This window comes from Hyla sarda, chromosome 5, assembly GCF_029499605.1.
Source record: "Hyla sarda isolate aHylSar1 chromosome 5, aHylSar1.hap1, whole genome shotgun sequence".
NCBI classification, from domain to species: Eukaryota; Metazoa; Chordata; class Amphibia; order Anura; family Hylidae; genus Hyla; species Hyla sarda.
This window is the reverse complement of record NC_079193.1, coordinates 117,410,215-117,433,918: the sequence shown is the minus strand read 5'-3', so window position 1 is coordinate 117,433,918 and position 23,704 is coordinate 117,410,215. Positions and strand designations below refer to the sequence as shown.

At 44.8% G+C, this 23,704-nt stretch overlaps 1 protein-coding gene across 1 annotated transcript in view; it reads right to left on the bottom strand.

Moving 5' to 3' along the window:
- TEX10 (testis expressed 10) overlaps window positions 1–23,704 on the bottom strand; it is a 225,418-nt gene that overhangs the window by 103,596 nt on the left and 98,118 nt on the right. The window contains exons 9-10 of the mRNA XM_056520143.1: window positions 16,863–16,951; window positions 9,032–9,165 (exon numbers count right to left, since the gene is read on the bottom strand). Of these exons, the coding sequence (XP_056376118.1) occupies window positions 9,032–9,165; window positions 16,863–16,951 (223 nt within the window). The remainder of the gene's footprint in view (window positions 1–9,031; window positions 9,166–16,862; window positions 16,952–23,704) is intronic.

Sequence of the window (23,704 nt, the reverse complement as noted above, 5' to 3'; positions counted from 1 at the left end):
CCTGAGCGTGCTTCATAGAAGGAGAGTGGGACAAGGGTGTACAGGTAAACCCTTTGTCCTTAAGAGGTTAAGGGGTATTCCGCCCATAAACATGAATGTAAGGGGTGTGGCGTGACGCAACGAGGGGGGCATGGCGAGACATCACATCTCAGAGACCCAGCATTTCCGAGCCTGGAGTAGCACCCGACACGGAATGCCAGGTGCTGCGCGGAGATAGCGGGGGTCCCAGCGGCAGGACCCCTGGGATCAGTCATCTTATCCCTTATTCTTTGGATAGGGGGATAAGATGTGTAACGACTGCATACTCCTTTAATCCATTTACTATGAAACAGCAAGAGCAGTTTTTATTTTGCAACACTGTAGCAGCCAGAACGGTTTCTTTCATTTGTAACACACTGGTGGTCACAACAGCTTCTATTTACAACATTGTAGTAGAAAGAACTGTTATCGCTACCCACATTACAATAACCATTCTACTGCCATGCCTGCAAAACACTGCTGCTGCCAATATTAAACTTGGAGGTCATTCCGCAAAGGGCCATGCAGTTATCGATTTTTCCTACTGTCTCATTTTCTACAGCATTTTATATTAAATTATACTAAGTTTTACATATCACTTGTTTTTTTCTCATAAGACATTCCAACAGTGTACATCTTTAAGATTGACATTCTTTGATTTATTTTAAAAGTTATTTTCTAATAGGCTTTGGGTATAAGTTTTTGCACGACTTCTCATGTTTACACCATTGGGATTAGCCTATTTAAAGCATACCTCTAACACCTGCACGGTTTCGTTATATTTACCCTGCAGATTGTTGAAAAGATAATTATAACGCACTCTGTTACTAAACTCTTGATAGTCCTTCCATGGTGCACAACTGTTTCCTTATTTTCTTCATTACACAGGAAAGAACCTGAGTTGGGTTGTTCGACAATACTCACAAACATTCCCTCTTTTGCTTACTGCCCTGGCCAATTAAAGGAGAACATCTACTCCTCTCTGCTATGCCATGACATTGTGCCCTAATTGTACTAGACTGAACATGCGTCCACTTTGCCAGGAAAGGATTTAAGGGGATAAAAGGAACCAGCTCACCAGTTTAGTAGAATCCAGCTTAGCCACTAATTTTAGGTTCCTCCACTGCACAAACTACATATATGCCCTATAGATAGGTTTGAATGTGGAAAAAGCTCAGGAACTTGTGTGACAAATAAAAAAAAATCTTTTTTGAATGAATGGGACTATGGGATTGGTGGGGGTGGGGGATCTGTGGTCCAGCCATTGGGGACCCCCGCGATCTCACAGCCAGCACCCAGACTTTCTGAACATTTATGAATAGGGGAAGATGTCTAGAGTAACCCTTTTAACGACAAAGCACATTTTGGCTTTAAAGACTCTACCAAAATAATATTATTTGTGGTGGAAAATAAGTGAAGATTGCAATTTAGCAAATGCTGTTTTTTTATTTTTTTTACAGTGCACTGTATTATGTGGGTCAATATGATAAAAACAGTAACAATGTTTACTTGCTTTTCTATTATTGTACTGCTTTTTTAAAATAGTAAAACTAACAAAAATATGATGTCTAAAATTTTCCTATTCTGAACCCCTATAACGTTCTTATTTTATGCGGCTATATAAGGATGCCGATGCCACTTCTGCGTGTATGACTTTTTATAAGATTTTTTTCCTGGGATGCAACGTGACCAAAAATAAGCAATTTTGGACTTTATGCCGGATTTGTATGCTTGCATGGTTTATGTACCGAATCATGAACACTATACTCTTATAGTGATTTTTTTTTATTAGAAAAATGTGAAAAAGTGGTGATTTCATTTTTTATTAGGGAGGGGCATCTATTACTTGCCATTACTGTACAGTGCTATTTCCATAACTGCATCAGTGATATGTGATCCACTTGTATAGTCTGCCAGAAGGCAGATCATACAAATGGATCCAGAAAGAGAGGCATGCAGGAGGTAAGGAGAGACTTTTAGCCGCAATCTTGACTCATGGACCCTTACAATCACGCTATAGGTGGTCTGATGATTCTCTCAAAGTCCCCCTAACACTTCAGATTCCAGGATCAGTATATAGCAGCCAGGACCTGCAATCTATAAGGCGGGACCAGCTCAGGCACTTGCTTTATATTGACTGTAAAACGTGCCACAACACATATGTACGTCGCTTGTTCTCTAATGGTTACAGGAGTGGTCCAAAAGTTGTGGACTTCAGAGTCCAGGAGGCAGACCTTATCAGTAAAATTGTGAAAAGAAAATTATTAAAATGTGACTCCCCCCCCCCCCCCCCCCCCCAAATTTTTTTTTTTAAATCACTCCCTTTTCCCATAAAACAGGGGTCCGAAGAGGACAATGTTAAGCATGCTCATTTTCTTACAAAAAGTTATATGGGGAGATTTATCAAAATCTGTACAGAGGAACAGTTAACCAGTTGATCTTAGCAACCAATCTGATTACTTCTTTTATGTTTAAAAAGGGCCTCTGAAGGATAAAAGAAGCAGCTTAATCGGTTGCTATGTGCAACTAGTCAGTTTTTCCTCTGCACAGGTTTTTAATAAATTTCCCCCAGGATTTAAAACAAAACAAATAATAAAACAAAATCGATAATTATTATTTATTCTTGAATGGTTGTAATCATATGGATCTAGGGAATAAAGATAATGGCCCTGAATTACTAGGAATGGAATGTAGTTTTCTCTATTGTGTTTTTTTTCCCACCAGAAGATATATTTTTCCACGGAATTTACTAATGTTTACCTACATTTTGCACTTTTCCCTATGTTTTGCTTATATTTTTTTGTTTACACATACTCTGAACTGTGGGGGTTTCCTCAGCTCAAATCCATTTTTTTTTTTTTTTTCTAGCAGGTTTACAATAGTAAAACAGGGCCAATATATCACTTTTACCTTACAGTGCACTGCATAGAAATGGAAGCCCTTCCAAAAGTTGCAAAACTGCTTCTATTACAATTTTGCCCCACAAATTTTTTGTTTCACCATTGATTTTGTGGTAAAATGAGTACTATTGGTGGTGCAAGAAACAAGTCTTATGGGTCTTTAGGGGAATATTGAAAGTGTTGTGGCTATTAGAATGAGAGGAGGAAAAAAACTAACATACAAAAAAGGAGATTTTTATGCTTGCCGTAAAATCTCTCGGAGGATCCATTGGTGGGACACAGACCATGGGACATACCAAAGTAGTCCACGAGGTGGGTAAATGATTCCCAACTCAGGTGGGAGGCTGAGCCACAGCCGCCTGCAACACCTTGTGACCCAGACTAGCATCAGCAGATGTGAAGGTATGTACCTGGTAGAATTTTGTAAAAAGGTGTGTAAAGATGACCAGGTGGCCGCTTTACAGATTTGCAAGGCAGAAGCCTTGTTGCGAAGAGCCCAGGAGGCTCTGAAAGAACGAGTGGAAAGAGCTAAGATCCTGAAAAGAGGAGTCTTCCCTTTGCAGCGGTAAGCTTCCGAGATGGCGAAACTGATCCACCGCGAAATGATTGACTTTGAAGCAGGAAGTCCCATAAGACTACCCTCTGTAAGGACAAGGACGGAGTCACACTGGCAAAAGGAAGAAGTGACTGAGAGGTAAATCTAAACAGCTTGTACCACATCAAGCCAATGGAGCAAACGCTCCCTGGGAAGAAAAAGGCAGAAACAACCTTAGGTAAAAAGGACTGAACCGGGCGAAAGACCACTTTGTCCTGGTGTAAAACCAGGTAGAAAGATCGACAGGATAGGGCTGCCAGCCCCGAAACCCTCCTAATAGAAGTGACTGCAATAAGGAAGGCAACGTTACAAGAAAGGAGACGAAGAGGAACATCCCTGAGAGGTTCAAAAAGAGCCCCCTGTAGGGCCCCGAGAACCAGATTGAGATCCCAGGGGGGAGCAGGTGACCTGTAAAGCAGGGTAGCATGAGCAACGCCTTGGAGAAAGGTCGGGACATGAGGATCGGACGCCAGGGGACGGTGAAAAAGAATGGAGCCGAAACTTGTCCCATAAGGGAACTGAGAGCCAAGTGTTGTTCTAACCCCGACTGTAAGAAGTAAGGAGAGAGAACGCAATTGGAGAAAAGGAGTGAGACTCACACCAATGAAAATAAGACCGCCAAGTACGGTGCTAAATCTTCGCAGAAAAGCGCTTGCGCGCTCTGATCACAGTGCAAATTACTTGGGGAGAGAATCCCCTAGCTCTCAGAACCTCGGTCTCAACCACCACGCCGTTAAATGCAGGGATCTCATCGAAATGGAAGGCACGGTGGCACATCGTCCACTAGAAGAACCACGTCTGCGTACCACGCCCGCCTGGGCCAGTCCGGAGCCACTAGAATGGCGGGAACGGCCTCTGCTTGAGTTTCCTCAGGACCCGGGAAGAGGAGGGAAAACATATGGGAGGATAAAGTGGGACCAAGTAATCACCAGGGCATCCACAGCTAGAGCCAGGGGGTCCCAGAAGGTTACAGATTTCCACAAACACTTTCAGAAGAAGAGACCATTCGTTGGGGTCGGCTGAGGAGCGGCTGAGAAAGTCTGTCTCCCAAGATTTCTCACCAGGTATGTGAATAGCTGATATGGAGGGAACTCCGAGCTCCGGCCATAGAAGGATCTAGGAGACTTCGGCCATAGCCGCTAAGCTGTGTGTGCCGCCCTGAGGATTGACATATGCCACAGCTGTGGAGTTGTCCGTCTGTACACGAACAGGGAATCCTGGAGAAGGCACTCTTAATGGTGGAGACAAAGGTAGATTGCTCTGAGCTCCAGAATGTTGATGGGGAGAAGAACTTCCTGAGTAGACCAAAGTCCCTGGAATGTCCGGTCTCTGAAAACTCCTCCCAACCGGAGACTGGCATCCGTCAAGATGACCTGCCAGTAGAGGGGCAGAAGGATTTTCCCTGATGAAGAAGAGAGGACCGAAGCCACCACAGGAGCTCTCTAAGCCCCTCACTCAGTCTTATACTCTCCTTCAGTTGCTGGGGCCTTACCCTTTTTCACGGATGTTTCCTAAATGGGAGGCTGATATTCCGGGTTTGTCTGAGTGTCAGTGGATGGAGGTTGAACAATCATATTACTCCACGGTTGTTAGTAGTAGGGATATGTTGATTCAATCTAGATATGTTGTAAGGCTGTATTATACTGCTAAGTTGAAGCGTACAGGTGTTTCCCAGTCTGACTTCTGTTTTCGTTGCTCTTCGGAAGTTGGTACCTTCCTGCATGCAGTTTGGGAGTGCCCTGTCATCGCCTCTTTTTGGAGGGAGGTGATGGACTCCTTTGGATAGGGGATAAGTTATTTTGTGCTGGAGTACTCCTTTAAGGAGTGAGAACTAAAGGAAGTGGTTACTTTAGCTTTTATCAGGTGACATTTTTTTTTTTTTTTTTTATTTCACACTATTTGTATGGGTGGTCATTTTACACAAGGCTTATGGTTTTTATGTATACACAGAAGCTGCAGGTTTTAGACAATTTTATACTATAACTCCCAGCATGGGCTCACACCCTGTGTCCCCTTCTAAGTGATCAGAGTTGAACAGAGACGCAGGCAACATAAACAGACTAAACACTGGGAGTTGTTGTACAAAATTGTCTAATTTACTAATTGTCTAAGTTAACTCATGATCCTGGGACAAAGAGGATGAGCATTATGCTGCTGGGAGTAGTGGTAACGGACACCAGTGACAGCAAAATATCTTCCTACTCACATCAGTCACTGTGTCTGCTGTGCACCTCTGTGCATAGCTCAGTCTCATATCATGCCGCACCTCTGATTGCAGATGACAGGAAGAGGAGTTGGAAAGCATCTCCAGCCTCACTCTTCCTCCTCCCAAGGCTCCCAGATCATGGTGCTCGCTTCCTCTATCAACCCATACAAGCAGTGAGATGCAGCTGCACAGTACCGCTAGTATGTTCTCAGCATGTAAGAGAACATATTGAAAAATAAGAGATTGAAATGAAAAAAAAACTGAAATTTAGCAAATTTTGGAGGGTTTTGTTTACACGCTGTATACTTTACAGTAGAATCACATGTTTTCTTTGTTCTGTGGGTCAATACAATTAAAACGAAAGCCATGTTTAGATACTTTTCTATAATTGTACTGCTTTTCCACAAAAAATAAAAAGCCTAAAACTCTTCCTCACAAAATTAGAATGCAGAAAATTTGCCCTATTTTGACCACCTTTGACTTTCAAATTTTTCTGTATACAGGGCAGTATTCGGGCTAATTTTTTGTGGTGTACTTATGAGTAGGGATCGACCGATATCGTTTTTTTAGGGCTGATACCGATAATTGGTGGGGTTAGGGCCGATAATTTATACCGATATTCCGGTATAAGTTATCAGCTATTTATCCCCCCCCGCGACACCGCTGCAGATCATTGATTTAAAGCAGGCGCTTTAAATCAATGCACTGCAGTGGCTTTTGCAGTGCCATAGGCCGCCGCAGCCACCCGCTTCTCTCCCCCTGTCTGTCTCCCCCGCGCCTAGGGGTGCCTCCAGCTGTTGCAAAACTACTACTCCCAGCATGCCTGGACAGCCGTTTTGCAACAGCTGGAGGGCCTCAACAGCTGTAGGGCCTACTGTAGGTATAGTATATTATACAGACCCCTGTCCATCCCAGAACCCCGACTCACCTTCCCAGTTGCTGCAGGGACCGTCCGGGGAGGGTGGTCCGGGCCATCCATCCTTCCTGTAGTGTCCGGCGGCATTCCGGATGGAGGGTGAACCGGTCCAGGCTGTCCTTCTCCGGGGGTCCTCTTCTTCACTCTGGGCAGGCTCCGGCCTAGTAACGCTGCACGCACCTGATGTCACGGCGTAGCGGCGTCTATGCAGCGTACTAGGCCGGAGCCTGCCCGGAGTGGAGAAGAGGACCCCCGGAGAAAGACAGCCCGGACCGGTTCACCCTCCACCCGAAATGCCGCCGGACACTACAGGAAGGATGGATGGCCCGGACCACCCCCATTACGGGTAAGTTTAATTTTTTTTATTGACTCGGATGGTGGGGGAGGGGCCCGACCGGTATAGCGGTATGGGCAAAAATCCATACCGTGGGGGGGAAAAAAAACGGTATCCGGTTCATACCGGTATACCGCACAGCACTAAGGTGGGGGGTGCGACGCGGTGCGGTGGGTCTGGGGGGCGGTCGCGGTGCGGTACAGGGAGCGGTCGCGGTGGGAGCGGTCGCGGTGGGGGCGGTGCGGGTGGCGGGGCATTATCGGCAAGGTAATTGCAGATACCGATAATGCCCAAAATCGTGATTATCTGCCTATAATATCGGCCACACCGATAATCGGTCGATCCCTACTTTTGAGTATAGGTTATGATTTTTGGTTCACTTCTCATTTCATTTTTTTGGAATGTGATGTGAAAAAAAGGCAGCAATTTGGACTTTCTAAAACGTTTACGCTGTATTTTGTTAATTTTGACATCCACGTACACGGCGATACCAAATGTGTTTATTTTTTCAATGCTCTTTTGGGTAAAATAGGAAAAAGGGATGACAAACGTATTAGGGAGAGGCTTATTTATGCTTTTTTTTTTATATTTATTTTACATTTTTATGTCCCCATAGGGGATTATTTAACGAAATCATTAGATTGTTAATACTGTTCAGTGTTATGCATAAGCTTAGCATGATCAGTAATATTGGCAATCTACTTCTCTAGTCTGCTAGAAGGCAGACAAGAGAAGAAGAAACTGGGAGAGAGGCAGGTGAGGGTATCTGATCCCCCAAGATCGTGCCACAGGTGATCCAATCAGCCATCAGAAGCGCCTCATTGCCACAGATGTCATGATCAGTATTGATCACAACATCTGAGGGGTTATTTGCAGACAACAGTGCATTGCTGATGTCCTTCATTACCAGTGGGTCCTGTGCTGCTGATAGCAGCAGGGACCTGCGGTGCACGGAGTGAGTGCAGCTCCTTTGCTTGTACGTCATGATGTGTTAGGGTGCATTCACACCACGTTTTATACATACGGGTGCCGGATCCGGCGGGGAGAGGGGAAAACCGGGCGCTCCCGTACCCCGGCCGGATCAGCCCGTGACTCCATTTACTTTAATGATCCGATCGGAGTCAAACGGTGACTCCGGTCGGCTCAGTTTTGACCCGTATGCGGTTTTTGACCGGACCTAAAACCGTAGTACACTATGGTTTTAGGTCTGGTCAGGAAACCGCATACGGGTCAAAACTGAGCCGACCGGAGTCACCGTTTGACTCCGATCGGATCATTAAAGTAAATGGAGTCACTGTCTGATCCGGCCGGGGTACAGGAGCGCCCGATTTGCCCCTCCCCCTGCCGGATCCGGCACCCGTATGTACAAAACGTGGTGTGAATGCAACCTTAAGTACCAGAGCACCGGGACATTTACGTCCTATGTCCTTAAGGGGTTAAGCTGTAATGCTGTGTTTCCATGGGTTTCCATCGAGCACTGTAATTAAGTTCTGTAATAGTAATTTACACATATATATGTGTGTGTGCGCACAGAAGTCTTATTGTTGTTTCACTATTCTCTGAGAAGACTAGGCCTCCACACAGTTTATTTTTTAGATAATATTAGAAGTGGGTCCAAAAGAGAGAAGAAGTATAAATCCCTTCTTTATATTTCCCAATACTCTTGAACACATTTCTGGTTTTTGGTGCAAAAACTGCAGGGGCAATTTAAAAAATAAATAAATAAATAAAAACGCCAGAGGAAAACCTTTGAGAAAATCTAGCCTTACAATGAGAAATTTAGCATAAGACTCGACTGGGTAGTTTGATAACATAGTTGTATTAAAAAAGATTTACATACTAAATTATTCTGCAAGAAAAAAAAAAAGCAACAATGTATAAATGACATCTCATTCAAGATAAGTGTTCTCCAAAAATAAAAGCTGTACTTTCAAACATACATAAGATCTGTTATAGCGTTTCTGGTCTGCTATAATCAATTATTGCTATACATTCTAGTTGATATTACACATAAACAATCCTATTTCATGTATAGCAAGAGTATGTTTTGTTATAACACTACCTGCATGACTGTCCAATGATGTAAAAAATATGGTTGATCAGTCAAGTAAAGAGTAATTGGGGAAACTCTGGTACTGCTCACTCTAGAAGTTATTTCATTACGTTGCATCCATGACAATTGTTCTGCAGAAAATCCTAAAAAAAATAAAATTGAACAAAAAGATAGATGAGGGCAAATTGTAGTTAAAGAAACAGACTGGGTTACAACATGATGATTTACCTGGATAAAGTGGAAGTCATTCTGGCTTCTCAAAAGATATGATATGGTATGATTACACAACTCATTAACCCCTTAAGGACTGTGCCCTTTTTTCACCTTAAGGACGCAGCCCTTTTTTGCAATTCTGACCACTATCACTTTATGCATTAATAACTTTGGGATGCTTTTACCGATTATTCTGATTCAGAGATTTGTTTTTTCGTGACATATTCTATTTTAACACAGTGGTACATTTTCGTTGTTACTTGCAAAATTTTCAAAATTTTTATGAAATTTGGGGATGCATTTTTCTAACTTTGAAACTCTCTGCTTGCAAGGAAAATGGACACTCCAAATAAATTATATATTGATTCACAAATACAATATGTCTACTTTAAATTTGCATCATAAAGTTGACATGTCTTTACTTTCGGAAGACATCAGAGGGCTTCAAAGTTCAGCAGCAATTTTCCAATTTTTCACAAAATATTCAAAATCGGAATTTTCCAGGGACCAGTTCAGTTTTGAAGTGGAATTGAGGGGTCTTCATATTAGAAATACCCCATAAAAGACCCCAATATAAAAACTGCACCCCCCAGAGTATTCAAAATGACATTCAGAAAATGTGTTAACCCTTTAGGTGTTTCATAGGAATAGCAGCAAAATAAAGGAGAAAATTCAAAATCTTAATTTTTTTTACACTCATGTTCATGTAGACCCATTTTTTTAAATTTTACAAGGGGTAAAAGCAGAAAAAGACCCCCAAAATTTGTAACCCAATTTCTCTCGAGTAAGGAAATACCTCATAGGTGGATGTCAAGTGCTCTGTGGGTGCACTACAAGGCTCAGAAGGGAAGGAGCGATGGGATTTTGGAGAGGGAGTTTTTCTGAAATGGTTTTTGGGGGGCATGTCACATTTAGGAAGCCCCAATGGTGCCACAACAGCAAAAAAACAAAACAAAACAACATGGCATACTATTTTGGAAACTATACCCCTCAGGGAACGTAACAAGGGGTCCAGTAAGTCTTAACTTCCCACAGGTGATTGACGACTTTTCGTTAAAGTCGGATGTGCAAATGATTTATATTTTTTTTCACCAAAATGCTGGTTTTCCCCCAAATTTTACATTTTTGCAAGGGGTTATAGGAGAAAATGCCCCCCAAAATTTGTAACCCCATCTCTTCTGAGTATGGAAATACCCCATGTGTGGATGTCAAGTGCATTGCTGGTGCACTACAATGCACAAAAGAGAAGAAGTGACATTTGGCTTTTGGAAAGCAAATTTTGCTGAAATGGTTTTTGGGGGGCATGTCACATTTAGGAAGCAAAAAATAAAAAATAAATAAAAACACATGGCATACTATTTTGGAAACTACACCCCTCAAGGAACATAACAAGGGGTACAATGAGCCTTAACACCCCACAGGTGTTTGACAAATTTCCACCAAAGTTGGACAGGAAAATGAAAAATTAGATTTTTTTCACAAAAATGCTGATGTTACCCCAAATTTTTCATTTTCACAAGGGGTAATTTGAGAAAAAGCCTCCCAAAATGTGTAACCCCATTTCCTCTGAATATGAAAATACCCCATATGTGGATATAAAGTGCTCTGCGGGCAAACTACAATGCTCAGAAAAGGAGCGGCATTGGGCGTTTGGTGAGAGAATTTGGTAGGAATAGAAGTCTGGAGCCCTGTGCGTTTACAACGACCTCCCCCCCCCCCCCCCCCCCGTGGTGCCTGAACAGTGGACCCCCCACATGTGACCCCATTTTGGAAACTACACCCCTAACAGAATTTAATAAGGGGTGCAGTGAACATTTACACACCACTGGCGTTTGACAGTGGGCTGTGCAAATGAAAAAATAAAATATTTCATTTTCATGGACCACTGTTCCAAAAATCTGTCAGACACCTGTGGGGTGTAAATGCTCACTGTACCCCTAATTACATTATGTGAGGGGTGTAGTTTCCAAAATGGGGTCACATGTGGGGGAGGTCCACTGTTCTCTCTCCAAAATCCCAATGGCATTCCTTCTCTTCTGAGCATTGTAGTGCACCCGCACAGCCCTTTACATCCACATATGGGGTATGTTCTTACTCAGAAGAAATGGGGCTACAAATTTTAGGGGGCTTTTTTCCTATTCTCCCTTGTGAAAATGAAAAATTTAGGGTAACACCAGCATTTTTTTTCTCCTTTTAACATACAACTTTAACGAAAATTTGTCAAACACCTGTGGGGTGTTAAGTCTCACTATACCCCTTGTCACATTACGTGAGGGGTGTAGTTTCCAAAATGTGGTCACATCTGGGTAATTATTGTTTTGCGTATATCATAACCGCTGTAAAATAAGCCATCCCTGTGCAAATCGCCAATTTAAACCTCAAGTCTAAATCCTGAGCCTTGTTGTGCGTCCGCAGAACATTTTACGCCCACATATGGGGTAATTCCGTATTCAGGAGAAATTGTGTTTTGGGGGTCTTTTTTTTTCTCCTTTTACCGCTTGTGAAAATTAAAAGTATGGGGCAACACCAGCATGTTAGTGTAAAAATTTTAATTTTCTTACACTAACATGCTGGTGTAGCCCCCAACTTTACCTTTTCATAAGGGGTAAAAAGCCCCCCAAAATTTGTAACACAATTTCTCCAGAGTACGGAGATACCCCATATGTGGCCCTAAACTGTGAGAGAACACAATGCGCATTTGAGGCCTAAATTAGGGATTCGAATCCGCCACAAAAATACCCCACGGCAGTGTTTCCCAAAAAGGGTGTTCTCCAGCTTTTGCAAAACTCCCAGCATGCCTGGACAGTCAGTGGCTGTCCGGCAATACTGGGAGTTGTTGTTTTTCAACAGCTGGAGGCTCCATTTTGTAAACAGTGCCGTACAAGACTTTTTTTTTATTGGGGTGGGGGGTGTATGTGTATATGTAGTGTTTAACTTTTTATTTTGTGTAAGTGTAGTGTTTTTAGGATACATTCACACGGTTGGGTTTACAGAGAGTTTCTCACTGGGAGTTTGAGCTGTGGCGGAAAATTTGCCCCATCTCAACCTTGCAGCAGAAAACTTGCTGTAAACCCACCCTCGCTGTTGCAAACCTCCAACTCCAAGCATGCACTGAAACACCATACATGCTGGGAGTTGTAGTTATGCAACAGCTGGAGGGACATTGGTTGCACAACACTGAGCGTTTGTTACTTAGAGTTTCGCAACTAGTGTGCCTCCAGCTGTTGCAAAACTACAACTCCCAGCATGTACAGTCTCTCAGTGCATGCTGGGAGTTGTATTTTTGCAACACCTATAGGCACACTGGTTGCGAAACACTGAGTTAGGTAACAAACTCTGCTTCACAACCTATGTGTCTCCAGCTGTTGCAAAACAAACTTTCTGAATGCATTGACAGTCGAAGGGCATGCTGAGAGTTGTCGTTTTGCAACAGCTGGAAGCACACTGCTACAACTCCCAGCATGCCCTTTGGTAGTCTGTGTATTCTGGGAGTTGTAGTTATGCAACAGTGAATGCACCCTTTTTCATAGAAAAAAATGTGCCTCCAGCTGTTTCAAAACTACCCCCAGCATGCACAGACTACCAAAGGGCATGCTGGGAGTTGTAGTTGGAACGCCAGCTGTTGCAAAACTACAAATCCCAGCATGCCCTTTGGCTTTGCATGCTACGAGTTGTTGCTAAGCAACAGAAGGAGGTGAACAGGCCTCACCTCCTGCTGTATCCTGCCGCAGGCACCGATCCTGCTGCTCCTGTCGCCGCCACCGATCCTGAGGGGACCCCTGCCGGACCAGGGCAAGGTAGGAGACCCCCGCCGGCGCTGATCTCCGCTCCGATAGTAGTCCCGATCACCACCCAGCAGGTCCGTGATTGGTCAGTCGTTCCAACCGATCAGTCACGTGATCGTGAGGCAGCACCCGTGCCACCTCACTCCTGCTGGGTATTTTTTTCCTGGTCACCAGAGACCCGATTGACATGGAATAGCGGAAAATCGCAAGTCTGAATTGACCTCCCTGGGCGATATGCCGGGACGGCTGCTGATAGATATCAGCAGTCATCCCGTTCCAATCACAGTGTCCGGAGACGTGGTGATCCAGGAAAGCTGCGCCGTAAATGTACGGCGCTGTGCACCAAGTACTTCTTAGCAGCGCTGTACATTTACGGCGCCTGACCTTAAGGAGTTAAGTTACATAAACATTGCAGCTCCTGAAGCTACACAGTTTGCTCAACTCCCATTACAGTCAGTTATGCAAAATTGAAATAATATTAAGTAGAATGATGTAGGATTTATCTTTTAATGGTAGAGTTGTAGGCATTACTGCATATAACATCATAGTGCGCTACAGATTATAATTGACTGAGGTTTTTTTTATACTAAATTAACTATTCGTATAACACCTAACTGTTGTGTCAATATAGGTCTGGAGGAGCCAGATCAGATTTTGGAAATATCCGGTTTTTAACCAGGAGAGGAGATGGAGTAAAGTCAAGAATGTGGACCCCCATTTCTATATTAGTAAGCTACTGGAAAAAAAGCACCTAGGGTGGTCCTGAAACACGTCCAGCCTACTGTGAATGCGTACCACCACTTTACAGCCTGTGCATGGTGCTACTAATTGCCATTCAGCCTAGTGAGAATACATACCACCACTTTACAGCCTGTGCGTGGTACTACTAATTGCTACTGGGTCCACCAACTGTGTTTATCTAGAAGCAAGCGCTCTGCTACTACGAGGAAGCTTTTGTCCGCTCACTAACCTTTGCTATAACGAGGATGCTCCCGCCCCCTCAATAACGTCTACCATGATGCCGGCTTTATGAGCCAAAGAGTGACATCTCCCCACAGACTCTGCATGCTTGTATAACCAGTCGGCTAAAGTGGTGGAAGCGCATGCACCAGCTGCAGATTTATTGAGCACTGAGGAATCCATCTAACTCAGCCTTGATATACACCGTGAGAAAGGCATGTCTGGTTATATTTCAAGGAGGCACGCATGTTTTCTTCAGGAAAATTAGAATCCAAGAACGCAAACTCTTCTGGCACTTGTGTGCTGGGAGCTAGATATATCTGTCACCGCTGACTGCACTTCCTCACCATGGATTTAATAATTCCATTACAGGGGTCGTCCATTTGGCTGAATAAGCAGTTACTGCAGGGTCAGCACCTCATTGAAAGCAGAAACTGTTAGGTGAAGGAGGGCAGGAATGTTCATTGAGAGGTTGGGAAGCGTCCCAAGTACATCATTCAGCTTTTTTACATACCGTATATACTAGAGTATAAGCCGAGTATACTTATACTCTGCTTATACTCGAGTGAACTCTCCACCCGCAGTGGTCTTCAACCTGCGGACCTCCAGAGGTTTCAAAACTACAACTCCCAGCAAGCCCGGGCAGCCATCGGCTGTCCGGGCTTGCTGGGAGTTGTAGTTTTGAAACCTCCGGAGGTCCGCAGGTTGAAGACCACTGCGGCCTTCGACATCATCCAGCCCCCTCTCATCCCCTTTTAGTTCTGTACAGTACTCACCTCCGCTCGGCGCTGGTCCGGTGCTGCAGGACTGTCCGGAGAGGAGGTGGTCCGGTGGGATAGTGGTTCCGGGCTGCTATCTTCACTGGGGGCGCCTCTTCTCCGCGCCCGGAATAGAGGCGTTGCCTTGACAATGACAGAAGTACGTTGGCAATGAACGTACCTCTGCGTCGTTGTCAAGGCAACGTGACTATTCTGGGGCCGGGCCCGAAGCGCTTAGAAGAGGCCTCCCCGGTGAAGATAGCAGCCCGGAACCACTATCCCACCGGACCACCTCCTCTCCGGACAGTCCTGCAGCACCGGACCAGCGCCGAGCACTGTACAGAACTAAAGGGGGGTGAGAGGGGGCTGGATGATGTCGAAGGCCGCAGTTGTCTTCAACCTGCGGACCTCCGGAGGTTTCAAAACTACAACTCCCAGCAAGCCCGGACAGCCGATGGCTGCCCGGGCTTGCTGGGAGTTGTAGTTTTGAAACCTCTGGAGGTCCGCAGGTTGAAGACCACTGAGGGCAGATGATGACAAGAGGATGATGAAGGGGGGGTGTGGGATGATTACAAGGGGATGATGATGGGGGGTGGGGATGATGACAAGGGGATGATGAAGGGGGGGATGTGTGGGATGATGACAAGGGGATGATGACAGGTGATGATGATGAGGGTCTGGATGATGACAGGCGGTGATGATGATGAGGATGTTAATGACTGGTCTGGATGATGACAGGGGGGGTTGATGTATTTCCCACCCTAGGCTTATACTCTAGTCAATAACCTTTCCTGGGATTTTGGGTTGAAATTAGGGGTCTCGGCTTATACTCGGGTCGGCTTATACTCGAGTATATACGGTATCATGAGTTTTTTCCATAACTATGGAACGGAACAATGGATCAGAAAAGGTTTGCATTGTAGCTATTAGCCAGTATTAGTAAATCTGGGCCAATATGTTTCCACACAAGTCACACTGTTGCATTTGGGTGAAGGCAATAGACTACCTTCTCATTTTTCCCTATTTTATGTAAAAATACGCAGCTGTTTTACTTTCAAATTACCGCAACATTATTTGACCTGTCATGCAACAACACAAAGATGAGTAAAGCTTCTTTACACTGTCGTTGTGCCCCATCGAGAACAGCCGTGAAATGTTTTTAATTTTTTTTGAGTTGGACATCCGTCATTTTGACAGGGCGCAATGGGCAACAGTGGGTCCCCATGGACCCCATTATAATCAATGGGGCCCGTCGAGTGCCGCTATATTACAGTGGGAGTAGCAGGAGAAAAAAAAAGACTGCGCAATCTTTTTTTTTTTCTTTCTCCCACTGTGCTCCCCGGCGGCCGTGTGACAACGGTAGTGTGAATGGGGCTTAATCCAGTACTTACCTTACCTGTAATTGTTACCTCTATAATGCAAAAAACTATATAAACATGATATATACAAATGAAAAATATACTTTACATATATGCATTGAACACAAAAAATTTAAATAGAAAAGTGTAAAAAAAAAACAAAAAAAAAAAACAAAAAAAAAAAACACTGTGGCACTTACCCATATGCTGTTTTTTGTTCTTTTATTCAGAAAAATTTCCATGTAAGATAAGTGTCATCGTGTTCTGGGGAGTGGTTACTGCTGTTTTGTGCAATCAGAATTTCAACAGACTTTTTTTTTTTTTTTTTTTTTATATATTTTCCATGACATTTTTCTGAATATTAGAACGAAAACCAGCCATATAGGGGAGTGTCATTATGTTTTCTTTACACTTTTCTGAATGAACTGCCACCTTTCAAAATCTCACATGATGAAGCACAACCATATTATGTATGTATATGTCAGTGTAAAAGCTGCACAAGGATAGTAAGGAGGATAGCAGTGCCGGCTGGCTACTTTCTGAAACATTGTTTAAGGGTGCATTCCCACGTGGCGTATTTTGCTGCGTATTTGCTGCTGCGTATTTTCCTACCCATTGACTTCAACGGGAAAATAAAATATGCAGCAGCAAATACGCAGCAAAATACGGCACGTGGGAATGCACCCTTAGAAACTAAAAAAATAGTCCACATTAAATGTTTTAGTTTCAATATAAACATTATCAACAAATGAAAAATATACCTTACCTATAAGTGTTGAAAATAAAAAACTAAAATAGTCCACATCAAATGTCGTAGTTTCAATGGCTGAATACATCCAATTTCCAAATGAAGACCTATAATAAATGATTATGACTTATTAAATTAGTTATATGGTTTGGAAGGGAGAGGAGGAAAAAAAAAAACAGACAGCCTATCCAGTTAAATAAAAAATGTTACTTTTTTTTACTTCCTCTTGCCGATGGGTGGTGAGGGAGGTCGGCGGGGGTTGATTGGAAATATTCTTTGTAAATTTGTATTTTAAAGGAGTTTATGGCTCTTTGTAAATTCTGATTGTTTAATATCAAAATAAAAACTTGATAAAAATGTTTTTATTTAAAAGGGTTGACGAAGAATTTTAAGTTGGTAAAATCAGATGTGTATAAAATACATAGATTTTACACACAAAGTTTGGCTGGTGAGAGGCCCGTCGCCTAGGTAAAAGGGGTAAGTATCCTCTTTTTATAAAAAAAATTTTGGTTCAAGTCAAGTATCCTCTTTTTATAAATTTTTTGGTTCATGTCACTTTAATGAAACCAGTAAATGTACAGAATTACTAAGGTTATATTTTTCACTGCACTTAGCCATCTTAAGTCATGATATTTGTTATTGCCATCTGAAGAATTAAAGGGGGAGGGGAAGAGAGAGTGATTTAAACTTTTAGTAGATGAGGGCCTTATTCACATTAATAAACATTTTTTTCTCACAATTTTTTTAGCCCATACAAGAGACTATTACATGAAATCTTTTAAGTGCAAACATTGTTCTAATGTTATACCATAGCATAGCATTAACCAGTGTTATCAGTACTCTCTAGCCTGGTGCAGAGCATCGATTCAAGGGCACGACCCGTTAACTGGGTCTCACCCGGCTGAAGTGAGTGTGAAAATCATGCATATTTATGAAGGGAGAGAAAGCACACAAACCTGCTTGTACAGAGCACACAAAAAACAAACAAAAAAAATCAGCATAGGAGCAGCAAGAAATTTTTATCAAAAATATTTCTCAAAAAAGCCACTTAACGGGGAATCACCCGCACTATATACCTGTATATTCAGGTTAGTGCGGGTAATTCTCCTGTCAGTTTTAGTTTACAGTATTTTGTAATTTTGCTAATCTGTGCTAGGAACATGTCCACGTCTAAACTACTATATAAAAAGGTGTTACACTAAGATTCCCAGTTATCACTTATGCACCTGTGTTAGGTGGTATATAATTTTTTTTTACTATTAAAATATATATATATAAAAATATATATATAAAAACGTGTTGGGCAAACATTTTTTTTACCCAAATATCCTTGATAAAATGAGGGTGCATGTGTATACCCTGATAGACTGTTTCCGACCCTGCGCTGCTTTTGCGGGGTCAGAGACCGCCGTCGCTGCCCGCTTCTCTCCCCCTGCCTTTCCTGGGGTCTAGAGTCCTGCTGCTGCCGCTTCTCTCCCCCTGCCAATCCAGAGACTGCTGCCGCAGCTGCCCCGTTACCTCCCCCATACCCGGTTTTATAATTACCTCTTCCCGGGGTTCACGCTGCTTCTGGCTCCGGAGGCATCCTTAGCTGTCACTGTGCGTCTGGCCACTGTCGGTGACGTCGCGTTGAAGACGTCACTCGTCGCAGCGCATCGCATAGCAACAACGCAGGAGACCGCCGGAGCCAGAAGCAGCGCGGACCCCGGGAACAGGTAATTATAAAACCGGGGATGGGGGAGGCAATGGGGCAGTGGCGCGGCGGCGGTCTCTGGACCCCAGGAAAGGCAGGGGCAGAGAAGCGGACAGCGACGGCAGGTCTCTGGATCTACAAGCAAAAGCAGCTGAAACAAACGTCGGAATTTTCCGGTTATGTCGAGACGCGAATATATCTGTCTGAGGTCCCCCAGAGGTCGCAGATCGGTGCGAACACCTCCGGAAGAAGGGACCATTCTCCGGGGTCGGCTGAGGACCGACTGAGGAAATCAGCTTCCCAGTTGAGCACTCCCGGAATGTGAATTGCCGAAATGGCTGCTGGCTGCTGAGCTGCGAGTGCCGCCCTGCCGATTGATGTACGCCACAGCCGTGGCGTTGTCCGACTGGACACTGACAGGGTGGCCCTGAAGCAGGGACTCCCAATGCTTCAGACAAAGATAAATCGCCCTCAGTTCCAGGATGTTTATGAAAGGAAGGGCTTCTTGGGGAGGCCAGAGGCCTTGAACCTTCTGATCCCTGAAAACAACCCCCCAGCCCGACAGACTGGCATATGTCGTGACCACATGCCAGTGGAGGGGAAGGAACGAAGAAGGGGGGAGCGGAGCCACCAGGGCAGAGACCAACAGGTCTGAAGAGAGAGAGAGACAGACAGACAGACAGAGAGACAGAGAGACAGAGAGACAGACAGACAGAGAGACAGACAGACAGACAGAGAGACAGACAGAGAGACAGAGAGACAGACAGAGAGACAGACAGAGAGACAGACAGAGAGACAGACAGAGACAGACAGAGAGACAGACAGAGAGACAGACAGAGAGACAGACAGAGAGACAGACAGAGACACAGAGACAGAGAGACACAGAGAGAGAGAGAGAGGACCTGTCCCACTGGGCAAGAATCGCCAGCTGAAGAGGACAGTAATGAAACTGGGCAAAGGGTATGGCCTTCATGGCTGCAACCATCCGACCCAGGACTTCCATGCAAGTACGGATGCTGACCGGGGATGGTATCCGGAGGGAGCAGACTCCCGACAAGAGGGCTAGACGTTAATCTTGCGGGAGGCGAATCTGAGCCGAGGCAGAGTCGAACTGAAGCCCCAAGAAGACCAGAGACTGGGTGGGGGAGAGAACTGACTTGTCTCTGGTGACCATCCTCCCGAAGCAACATAAGGTCTGAAGAGTGAGGCTCACATTCTCCAGAGCCTGGGCTATGGTGGAGGCCTTGATGAGAAGGTCGTCCAAGTAGGGTATCGCTGATACCCCTCGACCGTAACAGAGCTATCACAGGCGCCAGAATCTTGGTAAAAACTTGTGGCGCTGTGGCCAGACCGAAGGGGAGAGCCACAAATTAATAATGACCTTCCGGAACCGCAAAGCGGAGGTACCGCTGGTGTCCGGGAAAAATTGGAACATAGAGGTAGGCATCCTTGATGTCCACAGAGGAAAGAAACTCCCCTTGATCCATAGACGCCACCACCGAACGGAGAGATTCCATATGGAAATGGCGGATATGAAGATGATGGTTGAGATGTTTGAGATCCAGGATTGGCTGCACAGAACTGTTTTTCTTGGGAACCACAAAAAGATTGGAATAGAAACCCCGAAAAAGTTCCCTTGAAGGAACCGGGACCAATACACCCTGGATGAGAAGGGACTGAAGAGCCTCCTGAAATTCCCTTGCAAGCGAGGGAGATAGGGGAGCACGGGACTGAAAAAAACGATCCCTCGGAAGGGAGGAAAATTCTATCCGGTATCCGTTGGACACCACGTCCCTAACCTAGGAGTCCTGAATGTGCGTGGTCCAAACTTCTCGAAAGAGCAAGAGGGGACCTCCCACCCGAGAAAAAGCTGCGGGTGGGGGCGTCCCTTCATGCAGAAGTGGGTTTGCGGTTGCCCGATTTGGCCACAAAACGGTCGGAATGGTTGGTGTCTGACTTCCAAGAGGGACACGCCTTGAAAAAGGGGACCTTCTCGTCACAAGGAGGCGCCTGGCTGGACCCTTTAGAGGGGCCAGATGTCCGAAAGGAAGAATACTTTCTGCAGAAAGAAGTGCTAGACTTGTTTTGAGGTAATAAAGAGCTCTTGCCACCTGTCGCCTCAGAGATAATCTCATCCAGGCGCTTGCCGAAAAGTCGGGACCGGTAAAAGGAATCTCGGTGAGAGACTTATTAGATGCAGCGTCCGGGTTCCATGTTTTAAGCCAAATGGGACGACGGAGGGCCACTAGATTACCGGTGGCAAAGGCAGCGCAGCGAGCTGAGTGCAATGAAGCAGAACACAAAGTCTCCAGCTTTGGAACATTGGAGGGCCAGAGCAGATCCCGAAAGAATGCCCTGACTGAGTTGGGAATGCCAAACCGAAAGGGCCTTAGACACCCAGGTGGAGGCGAAGGCAGGAAGCAGGGAGGCACCCGCTGCTTCAAAGGCATACTTCGCTAAAGACTCAACCTTTCTGTCTGCCGGATCCTCGAAGGCAGCTGCATCCGCCAGCGGCAAAGTAGTAGCTTTAGAGAGGCGGGAAATCGGAGGATCCACCAACGGAGAGGAAGTCCATTTGGAGACAAGGTCCTTGGCGAAAGGATATCGCGCTTGAACTTTCTTCAGTCCCTGAAATTTCTTCTCAGGGTGCTTCCAGGCAGATTCTAGAAGGGCATCAAATTCAGCGTGAGAGCTGAACACTTTGGGTGCCAGTCGGGCACGATGAAAGGATACTTCTGGAGCTGCGTCCGAAGTTCCTGGGTCCTCTAGGTTAAAAGGTGTCTCTTATGGCCATAACCAATGAGTTCACCGTGTCCACTGAGTCTGAACGGTCCTCTGAATCGGATGCCGAATTGGAAACCTCGTCCGCCAGCTCTCCAGGAGAGTGCGAACGAGTGGAGGCAGCCCTAGAAGAGGGAGACTCCGACCTGGTACGTGGCTCAGGAGAGCCAGATTGGTGACCCTGGGAACGTCCTCTGGAAGAGTGACGCGTGTGGCCTGAAGAAGCGGTCGGGCGAGACCTGCGAATGGAACGCCCGTGTCTACCAGAAGACTCGGGGGATGAGTCAGAGGAGACACCCATATTACACTTATGTGAAGCATAGAAAGAAGGGGAACGGGACCTTGTAGAGGGCCGATGAAGGGTAGACCTCTCCAAGGCAGTCACCACAGAACGGGAGAGCTGTGCCAAGTCGGATATAGACTGGGAGAGGGAGGAAACCCAGGCTGGAGGGGCAGCCGAACCCAGGACTGAAGGAGCACCTGGGGTAGAAATAGCAGGGGGGGTCTGGGGGAGAAGTGGAGCAGACAGAACAAGTGGGTTCAGCAGAACCTGGCATTTTTGCAGAGCAGTTTTTACAAGCGTAATGAGTAACTAATGTTCCCGATATCTGCTTTGAGGGAGGAACAGTTCTGGACACGGACATAGCTAAAAAATTAACAGTCTCACCCAAGTCTGTGTCCCAAGGCAGCTGCTGTGAGGAGAACTCCGCACTGTGGCTGTGAGGAGAGAGAAGAGACGCCGGCCAATAGGAGGAAGAGGCCGGGTCAGAGGCAAGGGCGCTGTGATTGGCCCCTGCACGGCCCCAAACGCGCGCACTGCGCTGATTGGCGGCTTATTTCGCGCTGCTGAAGCACTTATGCGGCCTGGTGGGCGGAGCTAACGTCTGCCGAAGAAATACAGCGGGCCTTAATAATGGCGCCCGCTCCGAACCCCGAGCGCACACGCCGCGCCTTAGTGAGCTTCTATGCGCCCAGGGAACGGAGGGGGCGAAGTGCTGTCGGCAGCCGCGGCTGCCGAAGTGAAAGTAAAAATGCGCACCCGCCCGCAGAGAGAAGCCTGCGACGCGTACTGTAACACACTTGTCAACTAAAGTGCCCCTTACTGTGAAACACTGCCCCTTGCACAACTGCTCCCCCAATAAGCATAAGTGGGTACACACATGCTCTCCATGGCGCTAGCCCTAATCTGGTCATAAGTGAAATCAAACAAACAAAAAAAATTAGTCTTAAGTACAAACCATAGTAAAGTGGGAACAAAATAATAATGTTCCCTAAACATAATACTTCTAGTGTCCAAGAAATTCTTCTCAGCTTGAATCTCAAAGTTCAAATTGGGAGTTCGGCATTGTAGTAAATCAATGGTACTCGTGGATTAGAGTAGTAATGTAATGTGGAAAGATCCCAGCACTCGACAATTTTTAGCAAAATCTTATCTTTTTTATTGATGCAAAGTATACATCAAACACTGCCAGCGTTTGATGTATGCTTTGCAGCAATAAAAAAAGATAAGATTTTGCTAAAACTTTTCGAGTGCTGGGATCTTTCTACATTACATAAATCTCTAAGTCATGCTGAATATTGGTGTACAAAGATTCTACGTCAAGACTAGCTACAAGCGTGGAATTAGTGACCTTGATATCCGTGATTTTCTTCACCATGTCTTTAGTGTTATGTAAAAATAAGGGTAAAGTGCCCACAAAATAAGAAAGAATCCTGTCAACATAAATACTGGCCCCTTGTATCAGGCTGTTATTGCTTGACACTATGGGCTTCCCTTTTAAAGGGTAAAGTATTCTTATGTACTTTTGGTAGTGCATAAAATGTGGCCAAAGTAGGCGATTGATCTCTACTGATGTGTATAAAATGTATTTTTAATCAATCTCCTAGACATAGCATTGCCTAGTATACCCCTTAACTCTTATCTGTGATATCATCGACAAAGGATATAAAAGGCAAAACCGTTTCCATTTTGGAAGCCATTAGCCCAGACCTCTTGATGTTCTGAGAAGCGAAACATGTCAGGTGGGCTATTTGTGTGAGTTTTAACCCCTTCAGGACCAAGCCCATTTTGGCCTTAAGGACCAGAGCGTTTTTTGCACATCTGACCACTGTCACTTTAAACATTAATAACTCTGGAATGCTTTTAGTTATCATTCTGATTCAGAGATTGTTTTTTCGTGACATATTCTACTTTAACATGGTGGTAAATTTTTGTGGTAACTTGCATCCTTTCCTTGTAAAAAATCCTAAAATTTGATGAAAAATTTGAAAATTTTGCATTTTTCTAACTTTGAAGCTTTCTGCTTGTAAGGAAAATGTATATTACAAATAAAAAATTTTTTTATTCACATATACAATATGTCTACTTTATGTCTGCATCATAAAA